Below are 21,103 nucleotides of genomic sequence, written 5' to 3'. Positions count from 1 at the left end.
CATCCATTCTACTCCTATCTCATTCCTTCCATCAGGAAACTATTTGTGGCGTTTTACATTGTCGGAGTGGGTGTGATATAGTATATGCTTTCTTTAAATGGTACGAGACTATAACAAAATTGTGTGTCTGACTAAGGCTTAAATCAGACGATTCATATAACAGACTGTTACATTATATTTCAAAACCAACCAAAATGAGAATTCATTTACTTGAGGTGGTTAATTGTGCGAGATAAAAATGTGTTTTGAAAAAAAAAAAAGCAATTTAACTTATAAAATTACAATTTAAGCTTTCAATTATTTATTTTAACAACTCTTCTTCGCACGTGCCATTTTAAATATATATATACGCAATTTTTTAAAGAGACTCATACCAACCGGAGGAGCAGCGAAGCAGGCAGACCCCATTCCGAACTCCCCAAAAATGAAAATGAAAATGAAAAACAGGTAGTTAGGGTTTTCAAAGTCCCCGCCAAAATCTCTCACTCTCATGGCTGCAGTCAGCGACGAGAACCCAGAGACGACGACCCCTATAGCTCCAAAGCCCTCCGCAACCCCCGGCTCTATAGCCTCAGGCGCCGGCACTCCTCAACCTCCTCCTCCTAGTACGGACTCTTTGTCGAGCGCCAAGGACCACATTCTCTCCGTCGCCTCTAAGATCGCCTCCCAGCCTCTCCAGAACTCCGACCCCGACGTCTGGGCTGTCCTCACCGCCATCTCAACCAATGCCCGCAAACGCCACCAGGTCTAAACCCTATTCCATTCTCTTCCGGTTCTTATTTTCTGTGAATTTGTTTTCAACTTGTACCGAAACATAGACTTTGTACCCTAAACGCAGAGCATAAATATGCTTTTGACTGCGGACGAGCATTGCATCGGGCGGTTGGTAGAGGATACGCGTTTCCAGATTGAGTCCAATGCGGTCAGCGCAAATCATTGCAAGATATATAGGAGGAGGCTCAATGCCGATGATTCTTCGGAGCACACCGTCTTCCTGAAAGACACGAGGTTCGTGCATTGTTCTTCTAAAGCTTTATCCTTTTTTCTCTTCTACTATATTTCTAAGTGTACCGAGTCTTTTGCAGCACAAATGGGACATATCTCAATTGGGACAAGTTGAGGAAGAGTAGTGCTGAAGCCAGAATCCATCACGGAGATATAATATCGTTTGCTGCTCCTCCTCAGCATGGTAATATCTAACTCTTTGAACCCCCAATGGGTTTTTCACTGATGGTGTCTAAACTATTCTACCTGATTAATTATTGAGTAATAGCTACTTATATGCCTTTATTTGCTTTTCCTATAGTTATTTCTGTATTTTAAATTTGGATGAGAAGCATTGTATACAGAAGAGGTTTGAAAACGACAATGGGTGCAATACGAGAAAGAGAGATGCCTTCTATTTTTTTTTTCCCTGCTTGTGTTCTATCAATTTTTTTTTCTTCTTTCTTTTTTATTTTAATTTATTTGTATTACTTTGAAAACTTATAAAATTTGTCCCCCACTTTTTTTCTTTTTCTTTTTGATAAGTAATTGACTCAAGGAGAGGGGGAAATGAAAATTTGAACTAGTGACCTCCGCTTCATGATTTGCGATCCCCAACCAATTGAGCTACCCTTGGGGTTATTATATCTTACTTATTAACTTTTGATACTGTAATGTGTAGTCTCTTGTTGTGTAGGTTGCTTAAATAAAATAATTTTAAGGAATTGTTACATCTCTTTACTTACAGGCGTATGGTATACAAGCCATCATGTTTGACAACTAAAGTCCTATTGACCTTTTTGTCTATAACTTGATTACAGAACTTTCATTTGCGTTTGTATATCGAGAAGTTCTTGTGTCCACACCCATGACGGATGGTGTAGTTTCAAAAAGAAAAGCAGGTATATTCTTGACAAGTATGATTTATGGTATCCATGGTTTTTTGTTGTTTATTTGCTCCTAAGCATCATTGAAATGAATGGTGATTTTGGATATAAACTTGAATGTTTCATAGATGTGGTGATGTTTTTTTGAAGATATTGTTGGCCTAGAAATAATAAAAGCAGAACCTAGTTTTCGTGATTGTTGAATTTTGCTGCCCATTAAGTGCTATCATTCGACATTTGACATTCACAGGTAATAATATGATGCATTTGAATGCATTAGAAAATCAATACTAGATCGTATGCTGTATAGATAGATCAAATGCTATTGGCAAAGGTACTTTGACATAGTGAGACGCACATGTGGAAACTTGTGTCATTTGAAATTTAAGGAATGGCTCCGAAAGAATGACATTTGAAAGGCCAAGGTGGGGATTAGAAACTCCAAAAATGTATAAATGACATGCTTCCAAACGCGATTACTTGATAAGTGAAAATGATCATTTTTAGGGGTGATGAGTGGCCTTTAATAAATAAGTAATTGATAAGTGAAAATTATCAGTTGCATTTCTATGGTAAATACTTCATTAATATGCATTTCAACTTGTCTAATTTCCAGTATCAGTATTGGTGGATTGAATGTCACTGTGGCTGTGGTGGAATGGTTTTAATGTTGATGCTGTTAAATGCTCATTTGTTCATTGAAATGAACTATAATTTTAGAAGAAGCAGCTCTTACATATGCTGTTTGCATTTTACTTCGAGTTGATGGATTGAAATTTGGACAGTTTGGATATGTTGATATAATGATATTGATGCGCTTTGTTTGTTTGTTTGTTTCTTTTTTGTTTTTGTGCAGAGGAATTTGTTACTGAGAACAAGAGACTCAAAGGTATTGGCATTGGTGCTCCTGAGGGACCTATCTCTCTTGATGATTTTCGAAGCCTTCAACGGTCAAACACGGTATCTCTATTTGGGTTACTGTAATGAACGATTATGTAAATAAATTTTGTTATGAAGTCAGCTAGAGTGTCTTTGTTTCATAATTTATATATGTGAAGTGTTCAATTTTGCAGGAACTGAGAAAGCAATTGGAAAATCAGGTCCTTACAATTGATACATTGCACAATGAGAATCGCGCATCAGTTCAGCGTCATGAAAATGTAAGTGATGCTGGTGAATTTTGACTCTCTCTCTCTCTCTCTCTCTCTCTCTAATGTGTGCTGGGGTGTGTTGTGTTGGAATGAGTGACTGAGTGCATATGTTGTGCTCATATGGATTTCTTCCTCCAATTGAGTCCTTGTAACCCTTTCCCCAATTTGCTTAGAAAAGAAAAAGGATTTCTTCCACCAAAAATGTTGTGTATTCATTTGAAGCACAAGTTATATGAGATGATTTATTAATGAATGATTCATCATTCCTTTTTCTGATAAGAGTACATGAAAACAATATCTTTGTGATGTTGATCCTAATGGAAACAATAGCAAATTTTGAGCTTTTTCGTTGTATTTCTTTTTAGCAACTTGACTAGAAAATGGCTTATGGGAACTTCTGTGCTCAATAATAATTCATTTCATTCTGTAGGAAATGAAAGAACTCAAAGAATCAGTTACCAAATCATACCTTGATCAACTAAATGGGTTGCACCATACATTGGAGGTCAAACAGAGAGAGCTGGAGTCGATCAATAGAATATCTGCAGAACAAAAACATGCTATGGAAGACCTTAACCGAAGACTTAGTGCTTCTATACAGTCATGTACAGAAGCAAATGCAATAGTGAAGAGGTAAGACACAATTTCATGGCAATTTGCTATTATAAGCTTTTCCCTCAAATATCAACCTCCTTAGAGTAACTAAACCACAAAAATATTACGTTGCTATGTAACATCACAAAGGTACTTTCCCTAGTTGAAGTAGTTAAACCAAATAGAAGCCAAGTCCAAAGACACCAAGCTAACCAACTTGTTGGCCACTCTCCTTGCCTTCGCAGACCTTAAAAAAGGGTTATTACGGTTCAAAAATCCCTGCAACTCTCTCTCTCTCTCTCTCCGACCTATAAAGGACGATAAGCCAAAGATCTACCTCCAATCGCGGGAAGATGGCATTGATTAGATGTTCAAATGAAATATGTAGTCCTTTCTTTTTTTTTCTTTTTTTTTATCTCTCTCTCTCTCTCCCTCTCTCCCCGACCTATAAAGGACGATAAGCCAGAGGTCTACCTTCAATCGCCGGAAGATGGCATTGATTAGATGTTCAAATGAAATATGTAGTCCCTTCTTTTTCTTTTTTTTTCTTTTCTTTTTTTTTTTTCCACTGTGCTTTTTTCCTTGGGACCAATTGCTTTTTTGAGCAATAAGAGCTATCCTTCATGTGATGCACTAGAATAAGAGGCAGCAACTCTTATTGAGAAATGATTTATGGTGTCACTTATGATATCCACTATGAGCCTATGGATATAGCTAGGATGATTGATTGACTTAACTGGCTAATTGTAACACCTCGGTCCCATATTAGGAAGATGAAGAGTAGTCCATATAGAGTTAGTGGTTTGTAAAGATAGTTATGAGTGCTAAGTCCCACATTGCCTAGTTACTATGTGAAATTTGACTTTACAATAAATTATAGGAAAGCTCCAACTCGACTAGTCATTTTCAGGTGGCTAGCGCTTTTTCCTGAGTCTTTACACTAATATTAATTTATGTGTTGAGGTACTTGTTTATAGAGTTACTTGAGCATGTCTTGACTCTTTGGAGAATGGTGTTTGACCATGTGGTTCTCTTTTGAAAGCAAAATTTAGGAAATCTACAAGAAAAAATATATTAATAGTTCCGATTACTTGCTTGTAGTCAGAAGGCATCTATAGCTGAACTCAAGGCACAATTATTTGAAGAGCGAGATCAGAGGAGAGAGGAACGAGAAAAGGCTACAGCAGATTTAAAAGCAGCAGTGCAGAGAGCACAGTTAGAGGCACAAGAGGAATTAAAACGATTGTCTGATGCATCCTCAAGACGAGAAAAGGAGTTTCAAGAAGTGATTAATAAGCTTCAGGTCTGAAAGCTTTTTTATACTAATTTAAGAAGGGGATTTTCTATATGTATTGTTTGTTTTAAACGAACAGCTGAATTACATATCCATGTTTATATTCTCAGGAATCAGAGAGAGAGAGGTGTTTGCTAGTGGATACTTTGAGGTCCAAACTGGTATTGTTAGAGATACCTTTGTTTATACCATTTTTTCTACTTTACTTGAATCTTGAGAGGTTTACCTCTTTCTTGCCTTTTCTGCTGCAGGAAGAGACTAGGCAAAAGTTGGTTATCTCTGACAATAAAGTCCGCCAGCTGGAAACCCAAGTTTGTGAAGAGCAGCTAGCCTCTGCAAATGGAAGAAAAGTAATCATGCTTCTTTTGCTTAATTTGATATTATATTTAATGTGTATTGCACTATCTTTTTTTGGGTTTAATTGACCTAAAAGAGATGCTGAAGCTAATGCTTATTATGTTTTTTCGGGTGTTGAAGCAGAGAGTGGAAGAACTTGAACATGAAATGAAAAGATTGAGGAAAGAGCTTGAGATTGAGAAGGTAGAAATGGAAGTCTCTTTTGCCTGTTAAAATATTGCATTGGTTACATGAATCCTTTAGCCACATTGTTTATATAGTTTTCTTAGCGCCTCACCTTTAGAATCATCTTTGATTTTGTCCTCCCATTTTCAAAAGTCCTTGTGTGTGAGTTGTCCATGTTTTGTAGGTTATGTCATAAACTAATATGATGTGTTTATATTATTGACATTGAGTTTTGTTGACTGGAAAACATTGAGGGAAGTATTTTAGCTGAGATGACATGAATGAAGTGTTTCAATATTGTTATGAGCAATAATATGGCCCATCTGTCTACAGATGCTGGATTTTCCCGCTAGGCTGTTGCAGTTTATATTTGTTAAAAGTATAAATTAAATAATTAAATTTACCTTTTCCTATCAACTTTAAGCTTTTGGAATAAGTGGTGATTTAACAATATTCATATTTTAAATTGATTATGATGTGATGCTTAAATACTAGTTTGAAGGATTTAGCCTTGTGTTTAATTCTTCGAATGTGATTTTGATAGAAGCTGAGCCTAAGTTTCTTTTTAGGCACCCTAGTGAATATATTCTAATTTTAAGCTGAAGTTTATCTTACTGTTGGTAGCAGTCAGCTCGAGAAGAAGCATGGGCTAAGGTTTCTGCCCTTGAACTTGAGATAAATGCCACAATGCGGGATCTTGATTTTGAGAGACAAAGGCTAAAAGGTGCCAGAGAAAGAATTATGCTCCGGTAAGATATCTGAAACTGTAGACACCGACTAATATGCCTTTTTGCTCTTTGTAGTTAGGTGATTCCTCTTGTATACTTCTTGTGTACTTAAGGGCGCATTTATGCTTTTAATGATTTTTGCTGATTACTTATTACAAAAACTTTTGTTGCTGAAAATTTACTGATAATACGTGTTTTTTTTTTATTTTTTCTTCCCTTTCTAAAAGTCATTTGGTAATGGGAGTGCTCGAGCCTCAATTTTTAATTTCCATCCACTGATCTGTTAAATATCTTGCTTTGTTGTTTCCTTGATTCCCTATTTTTATTTGCCTCTCCTCCTTCCTGCAACCCCATTGCTGATTAATGAAGAGCTTTTGTGGATTTTTATTAACTGATTCTGCTGGACATTGCCGAAGTGTAACTTTTTTTTTTTTTTTTTTAACACAATTAGAACAAATGCCAGTATTTCTCAGAACCTTTTAGGTTAGAACATTAGTGGGTGTTCTTTTTGTGTTAGTAGAGAAACCAAGAGATGTCTCACATGGGGCATGTGGTTTAAATTTTAATGGGATTTGCTTTTGGTAACTGTGGACTATAATAAACATCTCAAGATGAAATAATGATTGAACATTGCAGTGGAGAGTGTTAAAGTTAATTATCAATTCTGATCACAAATGTAATCTGTGACATATTTGAAATCTTGATAGCACTATGTGCACTTACTTTGTGGCCATAAATCCATTTGGAAATTATTCTTTATCACTATGGTGTCCGCCCTGTGTTTGGCTCACCCCTGTGGCAGCAATTTTGCTGGTCCCTGAAGCGTTTTTTGGTATGTTTGAGATATGAACATGAAAGCTAGACACCCATTATTGGTAATCCCTTAGTCAGATGGAAATACAGAATGTTGCTTATTTTTTCTAAAGTAAGAAGGTGGTTCCTAATATTTTTGTATTGATCCAGGTGATTAAACAGGAGGTAACTTATTCATGATTTTGTGTTAGAATTGAACAATTCCACTCGAATAATTTCTGGCTCAATAGTTTCTGCTAATCCACCTAAATTTCTGAATCCATGCTTTGTGGGCATTATTCTTAATGATATCCTTATATACCTGCCACTTTGATTAGAAGTAAAACAGTTAAAAGGAAAAACACCTTGTTAATTATAATTATGCCCTTTATACCATATGATATCCAAGGAGTTAGACAACCAACATTTGTATTTTCAGTTGGGAAAAATAGTACTGATGATAGATGTATTCATGGGCTTATTGTTTGATTCTTAATCAAGCATCAGAAAGATTCTAACATCAAAGAACACATGCTAATACGTACCCTGGTGGCATCCATTGTGAACAATGATATGATTTATTTTAAGCCTATAGTTGTACTTGATTTTTCTTAAAAATGTACATGGAACTCTCTCTCTCTCTCTCTCTGAAGTTTTTCTAATATTGGGTAAGAATGAAATTTCTTGTTTACAATCTTTTTTGGGCTTACATTGCTTTTCCCCTTTGTAATTACCTTTTATATATTTTCTGCGGATAGACACCTTCTAAATGTTCTGCTGACTTTGTTATCTTCTTTTTCCAATCTTAGACCATATGTCACGAGCATGATCTGCTACTGCCAGATTTTCATTTGGTGAAATAGACTGACACCAATAGATAGATAGATGGAGACTTAATTTACAATTGTATGAATCCATCCTTTTGTAATTGGGTAGCCTTTATATATTTTCATCGAGTGTTGGAGGTTTTCTGAATTTTGCATCTTTCAATTTGCTTGAATTTGTCGTTTGATTCTTTTTGGACATATGGTTGTCATACAGGGAAACACAGCTACGAGCATTTTATTCCACAACTGAGGAGATTTCGGTGCTGTTTGCTAAACAGCAGGAACAACTGAAGGCAATGCAGAAGACTTTGGAAGATCAGGAGAATTATGAGAACACGTCATTTGATATCGACCTCAATGCACCGATTCGGGTCATAAATGGAACCTTAGGTGGAGAAAAAGAAGCAACAGGGTTCTGTAGTAAAATCACTGCGAAGGCAGGCCCAGCTGCTTCAGCACAGGGGTTTGACATAAATCAAGTTGAAACTTCTAGTGATGAAGCCAGCATTACTGAGAAGCATGACTGTGATTTTAGAAGCCAAGAATGTCAAAATACCCAAGAGGCTGAATTTACAAGTGCAGACCATTGTGTCAAGGCTGGGTTTGGTTCTGACATTGATGGTGTTGGCACAGCACCTGTTTTGGAGGGAGATGCCGTTGGCACTGAGCGAGTTCTTGAAACTGAAAGCCCTGCACTTGATGGTGAACGTAATATTGATTTGAACAGGTGCAGCACTTTAGCTGGGGATACAATGCAGCTTGATGATGAAGCCCATGTGCAAGAAACTGATGAGCAAACACAATGTCAGGGAGCTATGTATCACTCTCAATCAAATACTCCCCTTGAAATTTTGAAGTCAATGGAAGATACAGAAGCTGAAGGCACAATTAGAACGGCGGACCTTTTAGCTTCCGAAGTTGCTGGTAGCTGGGCTTACAGCACAGCTCCTTCTGTCCATGGAGAGAATGAATCTCCGAGAAGTAGGGATAATGATGGGGAAGCTGCTGCTGCTCAACATGATTCCAATGTTCAGGTGGCTGAGAGTCAAAGTGCCTCCTCCTCTGAGGGTATTGCCAAAAGGAATGCATCTCCAAGAAGTAGAGACAATGATGAGGGAGGTGCCACTGCTCTACACGAATCCAATGTTCAGGTAGCTGAGAGTCAAATTACCCCCTCTTCTGAGGCTGCTGCCAAAAGACGTAATCATGAATGTCAAGCACTAAGTGAAATGATTGGAATTGTTGCTCCTGACTTAAAAGATCAGTTTGCTGGTGCAATGGATGATGATTGTGATCGAGGGAGAGAAAGGCGGGATTCTACTTCTGACTCAGATACTCAGAGTTGCACTGCCAATGATGATGATGATGCAGTTGAGGATAGTGATCAAGCTGATACAGATAAGAAACCGGATGATGGAATGGATGAGGATGATGCAATGGATGAGGATGATGAAGCTACCCAAGACGATTCTCTTGGGTAGAAGGTCTGTTGAGAGGTGCACAAAGTTTCTTCTTTTTTGTTTTTCTGGTCTGGATGGGTGGACGAGGCTGTAAATACTGAAGACCTATATCGTAGTTTCGTTTTTTGCTTCTTTTTTTCTTTTCCCCTCTCCATTCAGAAATTTGTTCTAATGTATCCAAGGACCTGATAATAGTGTAAATCCTGTATATGGCTTTTTTCTGCCTTTTCCATGAACGGCACCCTGTTAGCAACTTTTGAATGACTAGATCAACAGATGAACAGAAGGCAGAGGTCAGATGGAAAGTGAAACTACTCTTGGTTCTTAGCCTTTCTCTGAGTTGCTCATGTAACTACTATAGTTCTTTCAGCTCAAAAATCTACGCTCCTGAAATGGGTACTTCGAATTTTAGGCAGGACCAGAAGGAGGCTTCATAATTTCTCCCTTTCACATCTTACTTTAATTTTTGTTTTCTGGTTTATGATTTTGAATTATTTTTCTTTACTCAGTCAAAAGAGGCCATTGCTTCTGTACGCAGCATTTGGAGCGAGTAATTTCATCTTGTCTCTTACCCATATTTCTTGTTAATGTGTAAAATGGTTATCTTCTTTTGTGGGTGTGTATCTCATAACATTAGCGTGGATCGCCTGGTTCAAATTTTACAGAATGTATAATGAGAAAAACCTACAAATCACTTTTCAGTCGCTTTTCACTCTCCCCTCTCCCTTGTGTGAGAGGGGAGAGCTCCTTGTCCTCCCCCCTCCTCTCTCTCTCTCTCTCTCTCTCTCTCTATCTACTGCTCATCCATCTCCACCTTTCTCCCACACGCCACCCCATCACCTTCACTGGCCTCCACCTCCACTACTCTTTATGGTTTCAATCCAATTTCTCGGCTCTCTTTTGCATCATCTCCCTCCTTTGCTTTCTCATTTGCCTCTCCAAAGTCGGTATCTCCTTTTAACCATGGACACTGCTAAATCCAAATTTGATATCTCTTAAAAAGGGCACTTCTCTCGCTGAACATTGACTAGCTATTGGACTAGTCATTGCTACAGTTGCTCACCAAATTTAGCAAGCAACTGTAGGGGAGCCAAAACATTTTGGCCATTTTGGCCAATTTTCTAGTTCTGCTCATCGCTTTGCTCTACCCTTCTACAGCTTTGAAACAAAAGATTGGCTACAAATCCAAATAAGAGACTCTGGCCAACAATGGGAGATCCCAAAAACTACTCTTCACCCAATTCTGATCTCATCCTCGTGATCCACAACACAACCCCACTCGGCTTCTCCATTACCCGCAATTCCTCTAACGACGTGGTCTTCAACGATCTCAGGTGCGTTGTGAGTGAGCATATACACATCTTCTTGGGGATGAAGATCGGCATGTCGTGGCTCAGGATCATTGTGTATGGGGTTTTTGAAAAGTGAGTAGATAAATTTTTTTTTTTTTTAGAAAAAAAAAAAAAAAAAATGGTTAGGTTTTTTAGCTGAATTTTGACTTGTGGAATGCTAATGCTCTAAGCATTGCCTCAAAAGTCAGAAACCAAGAGTTCATCAACTAAGTGGATTGAAAATGATTAGACCTTTTGAATTCTTTTGACATAGATGTTAACTGTCTTAAGATGATAAAAAAGAAACTGTCAACAAGCTAGCAATGGTTTTCAATCTGATGGTTCCAGATTAGGCTTATCCGAAAAGAGTGGGGTTTCATATGTCAAATCTTGACTTACAAGGAAAGCAAATAGAATTGTGACTGCTTTCTTCTTTAAAACCCCTAAACTCACCAAATAATTGTAAGCTCCCATCAATTTGATAAGACAGATTCCATGAAATTGATAGCTAAGCCGCCCTCAATCTAATCATGCAAGTTTAACATCGACAAACATTACATATATGATATGTTTCTCTCATTATTCTCTAAGTTATTGATATGGTTCTCAGCATGTATAATTTGTTATTGGGTATTGTTAGGGTTTCTATAACTTTTATTATATGTACTGCTGTTTTTACTATAAATTTTTTTACAAATTGAGATATCGGTTTATAGATGGTGAAATAATTAAGCAACGAAATTCAATTTGCTAATTTAATTATTTTTTAGCTTTTATTTTTTCTAATCAGATTCAAGGGGAAAACGGGAAAAGGGAAACAATACAAAAGCTATAGTGTTACAAAATAAAAATTACAATTCTAAGAGCATTCCTAGCAGCCTCAACAAATTTTACTCACTAAAATAACCAAAAGTACATTTTTCTCTATTTTAACTATCCACTTTTTTAAAAGCACACTTAAGCGGCCTCACTATTTTAACTATCAACTTTCACTATTCTATTTAAATATTCTTTTTCAAATACTTCTTTATATATATATATATATATATATATATATATATTTTACTTTTTCGAAGAATATAGAAAGAGAGAAAAGTTATATTATTTTTTATTCATTTGGTGAGTGAATATTACTCACTAAAAATAGTGAAGATTGTTCACTCACCATTTATTTTGGGTTAAAATGGTGAAGCTGAAAATAGAGGATTTTAGTCACCTTTGTTAAATTGCCTCACCAAAATAACCAAAAAATAGTTTTGGTGAGGTTGTAATGGGCCGTTGGGCCGCTTCGCACTTGGTGTTTGAAAGCATTCCCGACAATTCTGTTAATTGTAAATTATAAACTCTTAATCATTTTACCAATTATAAACTGTATATTGAACTATTAGATGTTAATTATGATCATCACTTGGATAATTACTTTTAATTCAAACTTTGTTTACAAAATTTAACTTGGCTCTCATGACTTTTGGTTTTGGTTATTTCGGGTGCACCTTAATTGGAAAAGAAAAGAAAGAAAATTCGTATGCATTACTTCTTTTTACTGTAACTTTCTTTTTCTCTTTCCCTGCCTAGGCTTCTATCTACTTGTTAAGTCACTTCAATCAGTGGAATTGCTTTTTGATACTGTAACACGGATTGAGATACAATATCGTATTGCAAATACATTTTATCTTGGGTTGTTCATTTAGGTTGTGTTTGGTAAGTGAGTTGGTCTAGGCACTGTAGTTAATGTAGATTAATATGAAAAAAAATAAGAATGTTTGATATAAAAAAAATGAAAAAGTGGTATGAAAAAGTGAAAAAATTTTGTTTTGTAGTGATTTTTTTATTTGAATAATAATAAAAAGAGTGATTTGATATAAAAAGTGAAAATGTTAAAAACGGTTAGACCACCCTGAACTATCACTTGGGGGTTGCCCGGGGGTGATTTGTTCACCTCTTAGCACTTGAAGCCAATATTTTTTGATCGTTTTAATTACTTTTTAATGTGCTATTAAAATTAAATGGACAATCCAAACAAAATATCTTGCACCTATACGGGAGATAAATAGTTTGAAAGATTTTACCAAATAGGTTTATATACATATCTGAACACCACTCTAACCTAAAAGTCTAAATTAATGAGCTTAGGTCAATTTAAATATATTAACGTACTATTATTTTTCTTTATATTTTTTCAATCTAAAACTCAACACATACACTCATAACAATTTCAACGAGGCGAGGAGAGAAAAGTGAGTCTTATGTTACAAGACAGCATATATAATATATATTGTAGAAAGCATAATATTGAGATCCAAAGGCCCATAGGAATTAGGATAGGGGTTCTTCAATTCGTACTTGCAATCGTCGTTTACCAAAACAAAAATTCATAGAAGCTATTATTGTGCACGTAAAAAGTATATATCATGATGGTTACTCAAGAACAGATGACTTTCTGTGTGTCTACCAATCTTTAGGCCAATCGATTACAGTAGATATATATAATTGAGTGGCAGAGGGAGCCATCAGCCATGCCCATGCCTTTAATTTTTTATTTTTTTTATTTTTATTTTTGAATTGGGGATGCTCTGATGCGGATGCTGATTGTGATGGTGACGTGGACCACATGTTGGTGGTGAGAGGTGCATGAACAGCCATGATACAACACATAGTATAGTGCGTGTGAAACTACCTACATATATCCTATGTTGTACTCTACTTCACTAGAGCTTTTTTAACAAAAGAGCTCTAGTGAAGTAGATTTAAGGTACATTATTATTGTTTTGGTAGTTTGGAGGGTAAATTGTCGTAATTGATAGTTTGAGGGTAGATTGTCATTGGAGTAGTAGTTTGAGGGAGTTAAGTGGATTTTACCTTCTTTTTTTTCAATTGATTCTCTTCTTGTATTTCTTTGTTTTTCCTTTTAATGTATAGAGCATATTATCTTATAGCATTTTGATATGAGCAATGTTTTATATTACATTTTTATCATTAAACTATCTGACAATGCTGAAGTTCTAATTAATTTTTAACTTTAAAAAAAAAATAACAATAATGACTGATTAGAAGGTTAGTTGCGATTGTCATGTTAGTATTACAAGATAGTTGTAAAATAAAAATATAATATATAACATTATTAATTCATTTTGATATTTCTTGAATGTTAAGAGGCCAAAAGCAAACATATGTTTCTAATTGTTGTTTCTAATTGTTGTTATGTAAATTAGATTCTTTAGTTTCATCCTTTAGTCTTCATATTAACTAGTGATATTGTCCCATTCTTGCCATTTCAAGTGTTATGAAGAAGATTTGTTTCATGATTCATATTAAATTTTACAAATTCAATGGTGAATATGCATATTATCTGCCATTTTAAATTTTTAAATGATGTGATACTACTGTTTACACCGTTAAATACAATAAAATTAAATGTAAACTATAAAATTAATCGTATCCATTTCACTCAAAATAAAAACGATCATATTCCAATTATATATATATAGATCAGCATCACCATGAGGTTGACGAAATCAATTAGTGTTCTATTGGGTATGCTATACATACTGGTATTTGCTATCATTACCCTTACAGTCATCAGTTGTTGCAGGAATTAATTGCAGCACTAGCTACCACTAACATCACCAATGCCATTCAATATTCTCTCAATGCCCGGCCTGCGCATCACCGCCTCCAATATTGTGGATGTTATCACATGCAGCACCATTGCCGATAGTCAATGCCACACATGCATGCCACCAACCCTTGAATATTGCATCATTCACCACCATTTCTAAAAAGCTTTTAAGTTTTATCCATTAAAGAAAAAAAAAAACACTCAATATCATATGCTCTCATTCAAATTCATTCTGACTTTGGATACTCTGTAATTAATGAATGTATTTTAATTTTATTCACAAGAAATTCGGCTTATTTTTAACGTGACAATAAAAATTATTATTAATATAAAATATACAGATTAACTGTTTAAAATTTATTAGTAACTTTCACTTAATTAAGCAAATGAAAGCACGTGTAGCATTTATATTTGTCAAAAGAGGACGGGTGTTGGATACCCTATAAATGCACACCCAACTGCACCATTAACTGGCAACTCCATGCACATGGTGTATTTTATGGTCTGGCCAACTCAAGCTACCCATAGGAAGGGTAGAGAGAGAGAGAGAGAGAGGTAATAAAGAAAAGTAGGCGAAACTACTAAGTATTTTATGTATATTTTCTTTTATTATTATTAGTAATAGAAAGGAAATAATGCATGTGGTAGGAGGACTTCATAAATGCTCAATATATATATATATATACCCAAAAAGATTTAGTTAAAAATAAAAGATATATATGAAGATACATCCAAATACGGAGTATATAGAGCAGCAATGAGATGATTTTGAATATAATATAGGGGGGACTCATTTTTTAGTTGACTATCTTCATCTCATCCCTCGAATAGTAGTGACAGTAATACAAGAAATGAGTGAAGTTTTGTGGTCCTTGTCCTCATCAAAATGCCTCAATCTCTTCCAGATTCAAACAGGCATGATGAGGATTGAGGAGTTTGAGTCCCCCTATTTTAAACCTACATTCAAATATGGAAGCACATGTAACTCACCAGACAAACAATATTAAAAATATGTACGTGTGTGTTTGTCTATTTCTTGTTGGTTTCTTCTTTGTGCCGAACAATTAGTGATCGTAATTCCATCTTGCCCATATATTTTCATGCTAAAATGATCTGTTATTGGTCATCAATGGAAGTCGTTCGAGTCACAATCTCGTTAATACATTTGATGACCGAGAAATGCTATTTAATAAACTACTGTACGATTGTGATTACTTGGCGTTGTGATGTGAGAAAAAAGGAAAAAAAAAAATGCATAATTGGTTTTTGGTCCCGAATCTATTGTGGGCTAGTGTAAGTTAATTGTGCGCCGACTAGTAAATAAAGGGACCATGTGAAGTGGCTGAGCTGAAGTTGGACAAAATACCACCACCACCATCATCATCATTATGATAACACCGGCCAGTGGATGAGAGAGATGGAGAGGGATGGATGGTGGTGACGATGATGATGATGATGGAGGAGAAGAAGATGAAGCCAAAATGGGGGTTCGTTTTCCAAATAAATGAGCATGGCTTTGGCACTCGATTACATGAAGAAAAGGGACAAAACAAGGACCTAACCACATTGACTACTCGCTCTTCATCCTCAATACCCCTCTTCCTTTCCTTCCATATTTCTACTCATTTCCTCTTGGCTTCTTATAGCTAGTGACCCTGTTCAATGCCTCCATGTGATTTGCACGTGATCGCCATATATGCCGGCCTTCTTTTTTAGTTGGACTTGGGATCCATAGTGGTTGTAGAGATTAAAAACCATTTAAGCCTAATAAATCGTCATAGTTAAGAGTGTTGTTAATTAGGGGTACTGGGTAGAGTTTTTATTATAAGTTAGGCTACTAAACAATTAGATTTATTTGTCAAATTTTGCTGCTTAATTTTTTTTACTATTAAAATACTGTTACGTGAATTTGTGAGATCTGAATCTTCTGCAAATGTGAGAGAGTTCTTATATGACTCACTTGCCCAAACAGAAGGTAGGTTGCCCACAGTGGCGGATTTACCTAGGGGCGGACACCCCTGGTAAAAAAAAAAATCATTAAGTCGTATTTTTCAGTCAAAATTTTAAGAGCGCCCCTGGTAAAAAAAATTACCAGGGCCCCTTGGCCTTCTTTTTGTCCTTCAAAAAGGGTCATCAACGTAGAAGTGTGGAGAAAGAAGGCTATTTTTTATTAAGGAGAGAGAGAGAATAAAGTTATATTTTAATAGGGGAGAGAGAGTAGATAATAGTTTATTTTTTAAAAAGAGATAGTGGGTGTATTTTGTAGTGTTTTTGGTCAGAGTTTATAGATAAATGTAGTTTTTTTTTTTTTTTTTGGCTAAATTTAGACTCTAAGTCTCTTTTTATGTCCACTCTAGTCTCTAATGTGATTTATGCTTTGAGATTTGAGACTTTTCTAAAAGAAATAGCCATATGCTAATGGCCCACTAAACGGTATTCATTTTTCTTAGACACTACTAATCATTTAATTGTGCTTAGTTTATTTTACAAGTAATTTAAATTATTATGTGTTTGTGACGTTGTTAGAAGATTTTTAATAGTTATTTTGATTTTTGTTTTTTTTTTGGGTAATTTGATGAGTTTGATTTGACTGGTGATACATATATTATGATATAATTAATTTTTGGATTATATTTAACATATTGTAATAAAAATATAATACATAAAGAGAAAAAAAAAATTATCATTATGTTTTATTATTTTTTTGCGCCCCTAATAACTCCAATTCCTAGATCCGCCACTGGTTGCCCAAGACATGCTCGTGCAGGTAAACCCGTAAGGAGTCTTACATTTGATGCCCAAATTACTGAAGATCACTATTTGAGTTTGTAAGAGGTTATAACAAAAGTTGTATTACTCCAAATGCTTTTGTGTAAGATACTGTGTAAAAACTACAAGAAAACACCTAAGTCAAATTTCTAAACTATAATACAATGACAAAGTGACACGTGGTATACAAGTGGCTCCATTTTATTGGTTTGACCTGTAATTACTTAGGTCTTAGGGCATTAATAAGTGGTTACGTGTCTAGCAAATCAATCTCATATTCTATTTGCATGGCAATCTACGCAGCATAACAACAACAAAAAATAAATAAAAAGTTTGCTTATCATCTTCTAAAATTAATGCAAAGCTAAGTACAATCAGCAAATAATTAAACATTTGGATTTACATTAATTAATTATTTAAAATTGGAAAAAGATTTCAACACGTAAAGTCTTGTGTAAAAGCTAGACTATTCTGGAAAGTGGAAACGCGTTGTCTGCTTTTCTTACACAACCTTTTTCATAAACAAATGTTTCAGAGTTAGTCTTAATAATGAAATCAAATCATCACTTTTTGACCGCCCACCACATCACATGCCGTTTATTTTCTCAACTGAATTATGAACCCTGGCCTAGTTTTCATCTAGATCAACCACTCCTACACTAAAATCTTACGAAAATAAAGGAAAATGTTCCGAGAACAATTTTTATGACGATATAAATTTAATTATTTAGTAACCGATGACGTTTACGAAGACAAGATTGGTTACCAACCCAACAACAATTGTATATGAGCCTCGAGTATATGCAGGGTCGCCAGTTTTGAAGACAATGTCAAAGTTGTTTTCAACAGTAATGATGAGATACATACATTTGATTGCACCAAATGAATATATGTCTTATATTTTAAGGTGTGTACGTAACAGGAAGGACCCAACTGAAGGGGAAATTTCTAAAATTCAAAAAGGTGACTCCAACTTGGAAAGGGCTAAGGTGGGTGCTGTGCAGGTGCAGCCCCTATTTCTGTGTGCCCCTAAGTCTTTAGACTCTCAGAGAAAATTAGAAAAGTAACCAAAAAGGGACAAGGAATGTAATGAATTAATGAAACCCTCTTTTCTTTCTTTCAGCTTCTTCTTCTTCTGCATTCTTCGTTTATTACTGGCCTTTGTAATCATGAGTCTTTGCGCCATCATTGCTATGGAAAGCCTCTCTCTCTCTCTCTCTCTCTCTCATGTGCAGATACAAACACAAAATCACAGCTATATGAGTCTTACCCACAAAGCCACCTATTTAAAGTGTAAGAAGTAAGCGTTTTTTTTCCCTCATAGCTTTCTTTCATTCATTCATCTCTTTAAAAGGAAACCCACCTCTCATTTTTCTCAAAATAAACAAACAAAAACAAAATGTGCATTAACTCCTCATCGATCCCACGTTGTCCCTTGCATTCTGCCTTGCGCCATCCACGGCCGCCAAAGCGACAGAACCTCCGAGTTGGCCGGCTTTGCAGGTTCGACCGACGTAACATCTTAATTTCCTCCACAATTCTCTCTGTCTGTCTTTCTCTGTTTCTAACAACGAAGTTGTGTGGGCTGATTTACAGGAGGAGAAGGCTTTTGAAAGAAGCGAAAGAGAAGAAAAGGGTGAGGGCAGAGATGGAAATCAAGAACTTGAAATTGTACATGAAGAACCGGAGCATCATAGAAGAGAACGAGAAGCTGAGAAAGAAGGCTCTGCTGCTTCACCAAGAGAACCAGGCCCTGTTTTTTCAGCTCCAAAAAAAGCTGTCTCAAGAGCAACAGCGACATCAATCACTGATATGAATATATGCTGCCATGCAGAAACTAAAAGAATAGGAAGGAGTAGGAGCCTCGATCGCTTCTTTGATGATCTTTTGGGGGAGTCTCAATGTCTCATATATATCTCCTTTTTTTTTTTCTTCTTCTTTTTTGGTTTTCTTTGGGGGTAAATTAAGTTTCTTTAAATAATTAGAGAATAATAAGAAATGGGTTTATTAGCCTTTTATGAGTAAGATATATATGCCTAGACATAATGTAGAATTGTTCCACCATGCGTATTTTCTTATGGGTATTTACAGGGAATATGGTGTAGAATACTACAATTATCCATGCCTAAAAAAATCTCATATTACCAATTAATGAATATATAGCTTTATGTTGAATGAGCATTTCCATGGCCTCCATTAAACGGCGATTAAACTCAAAAACGGTTGCCCAGAAAATAGAAACATATTGCAGCTTTAGTGTGTCTGCACATGTCATTAAAGTAATTGATGTAATTAAGGAAGAGCTCATATCAATACTAGGGTTAGCAATTTTTAACATGATTCGTGAACTCAACACAAATCTTACACGAAATTAACATGTTAGAGCTAACAAGTTTGACTCATTTAATTAAATGGGTAGCGATATGGTTAACATATATAATATTATACTTATGTCTTAACACGGTCTCAACCCGATATGCGATATAAGGGTTGACAATTATTTACACGGCCTGCAAACTTGACACGAACTCAATACAAAATTAATAAGTAAGGATTGAGGAGTCTTATTCGTTTAATTAAATAGGTAGAATTATAATTTATTTATATAGTTTTATATTTATATCTCAACCCGAACCCGATACATAAGCACGAATTCCCACCCTTGTGAATACCATACACACAAGTAAAATAGATCTAGAACCCAAATTTTCACGAGTCGCCTGAAGGAAGAATTTGCCATGTTGAATTGGGCCGAGGCTCAGGAAATGGGGCCTCAGCAGCAATACAAGTATACAACCAAAAATGAGTGTGTCCATACTATTTTGCCCCGTGTAAACACTTTGCAAGAATTCCGACTCCAAGATGAACATCATATATCACAATTTCTTCTTTTTGACATTTTCAATTTGACATTTTTATAATTAACAATTATGGTTGGTAGAACCATTACTCATTACCAAAACCATTAATTAATTAAATTCCTTTATAACTTAATGAATACAAAATTTTAAAATATACAAGACTTCCGACACAAAAATAAGGTTATCTACACATTTTTCACTAAAAGAATTCAATCATCGATCAGCTTTAATATTATCTTTGTAAAATGAGCTCCACTTACCTTTGAAGTGTAGTGCATAGGAATTGAAGACACAGGATTGGGGCACAAGATATTTGTCTAAAGGTGATGCCAAACAGGTAGTAAAAACAATTAATTTTCCGAATGATAGCTGGAGCCGTTTCGTGCACATCGTGGCAAATATTCGACTTAGATTACATACATTCCCACGATGGCAATGTGGTTTTGTGAATCGAGCAGCCAATTATGCTGCTCATGGTCTAGCTAAGATGGCCACTAAGTGTGTCATAGATAGAATTTGGAGAGATGGGACTCCAGCTTGTATATGTGATATTATTATGATGAAACAATTTGCTTTATCTATCTGATTTATGAAAGTCATAAGTTTTCTTAAGATAAAAAAAAAAAAGTTGGATGTTAGAGGAGAATGAAGGAGATTTGACAGTATGTTTAAAGACAAAAATAGGGTTGAGTTTTACTTACAAGAATAGAAATCCATGTTACGGAATTACCCTAAAAAAAAAAAAAAAAAAAAAAAAAAAAAAAAAAACTACTATTTTGGGTTTTATAAATAAAGGTAATTATATTTATTAGTGCTATAATATTTTAAAAATAAACATAACTTTTATTCTTAATAATTAATATTTTGACGTCATTAGTTATACTAGACTACTAATAATGTTATATGCTACACTTTTTCTATTTCTTTTCTTTTTTTCTATTTAATGCTAGGGGTGAAATTTAAAACCGCCTAACCGCAACCGCTGACCGCTAACCGTTATAACCGTTAACCGCTAACCGCCTAACCGCCTAACCGCTTTGAAAGCGGTTAGTAAAAACCGCTAACCGCTTAGGCGGTTGCGGTTAGCGGTTAGTAGGTTTTGGAAATCCGCTAACCGCTAACCGCTACCCGCTAACCGCTTTTTTTAAAATATAATATATATTTATATATTATATATATATAATAACAATAAGTTGTGAGTTTATGAACTTTTTTTGGTTGATTGAAATGAGCCTCAAGCTTCAAGTTTAACCATATATGTTGGTTTTTTTGGTTGCTTGTGAG

The 21,103-nt window shown here is 35.3% G+C and overlaps 2 protein-coding genes across 5 annotated transcripts; both read left to right on the top strand.

Annotated features, from left to right (window-relative positions):
• The first annotated feature begins 433 nt into the window (after positions 1-433).
• On the top strand, positions 434-9,804 carry LOC132187779 (SMAD/FHA domain-containing protein). 4 transcript variants are annotated; one of them, XM_059602214.2, is made up of 13 exons: positions 434-745; positions 839-1,008; positions 1,086-1,189; positions 1,806-1,886; positions 2,728-2,831; positions 2,945-3,031; positions 3,453-3,655; positions 4,718-4,919; positions 5,021-5,071; positions 5,162-5,260; positions 5,391-5,450; positions 6,060-6,181; positions 7,994-9,804. In XM_059602214.2, exons 1-13 carry the CDS (start codon positions 491-493, stop codon positions 9,258-9,260), a joined length of 2,805 nt encoding a protein of 934 aa, XP_059458197.2. In that variant the 5' UTR covers positions 434-490; the 3' UTR covers positions 9,261-9,804. The 4 variants fall into 4 exon arrangements, with proteins under 4 accessions (XP_059458197.2, XP_059458195.2, XP_059458196.2 ...); XM_059602212.2 differs by having other exon boundaries at positions 6,057-6,181; XM_059602213.2 differs by having other exon boundaries at positions 5,388-5,450.
• Positions 9,805-18,005: 8,201 nt separating this feature from the next.
• LOC132187719 (protein LITTLE ZIPPER 2) lies at positions 18,006-19,122 on the top strand. Its single transcript, XM_059602131.2, is given in 3 exon segments — positions 18,006-18,461; positions 18,555-18,725; positions 18,727-19,122. Coding segments are annotated over 3 exon segments (318 nt in total). The 5' UTR covers positions 18,006-18,357; the 3' UTR covers positions 18,770-19,122.
• The last annotated feature ends 1,981 nt before the right edge of the window (positions 19,123-21,103 follow it).

Source organism: Corylus avellana, chromosome 6 (genome assembly GCF_965113065.1).
Source record: "Corylus avellana chromosome 6, dhCorAvel1.hap1.2, whole genome shotgun sequence".
In the NCBI taxonomy this organism is placed as follows: Eukaryota; Viridiplantae; Streptophyta; class Magnoliopsida; order Fagales; family Betulaceae; genus Corylus; species Corylus avellana.
This window is presented reverse-complemented; position numbering and strand designations above follow the sequence as displayed.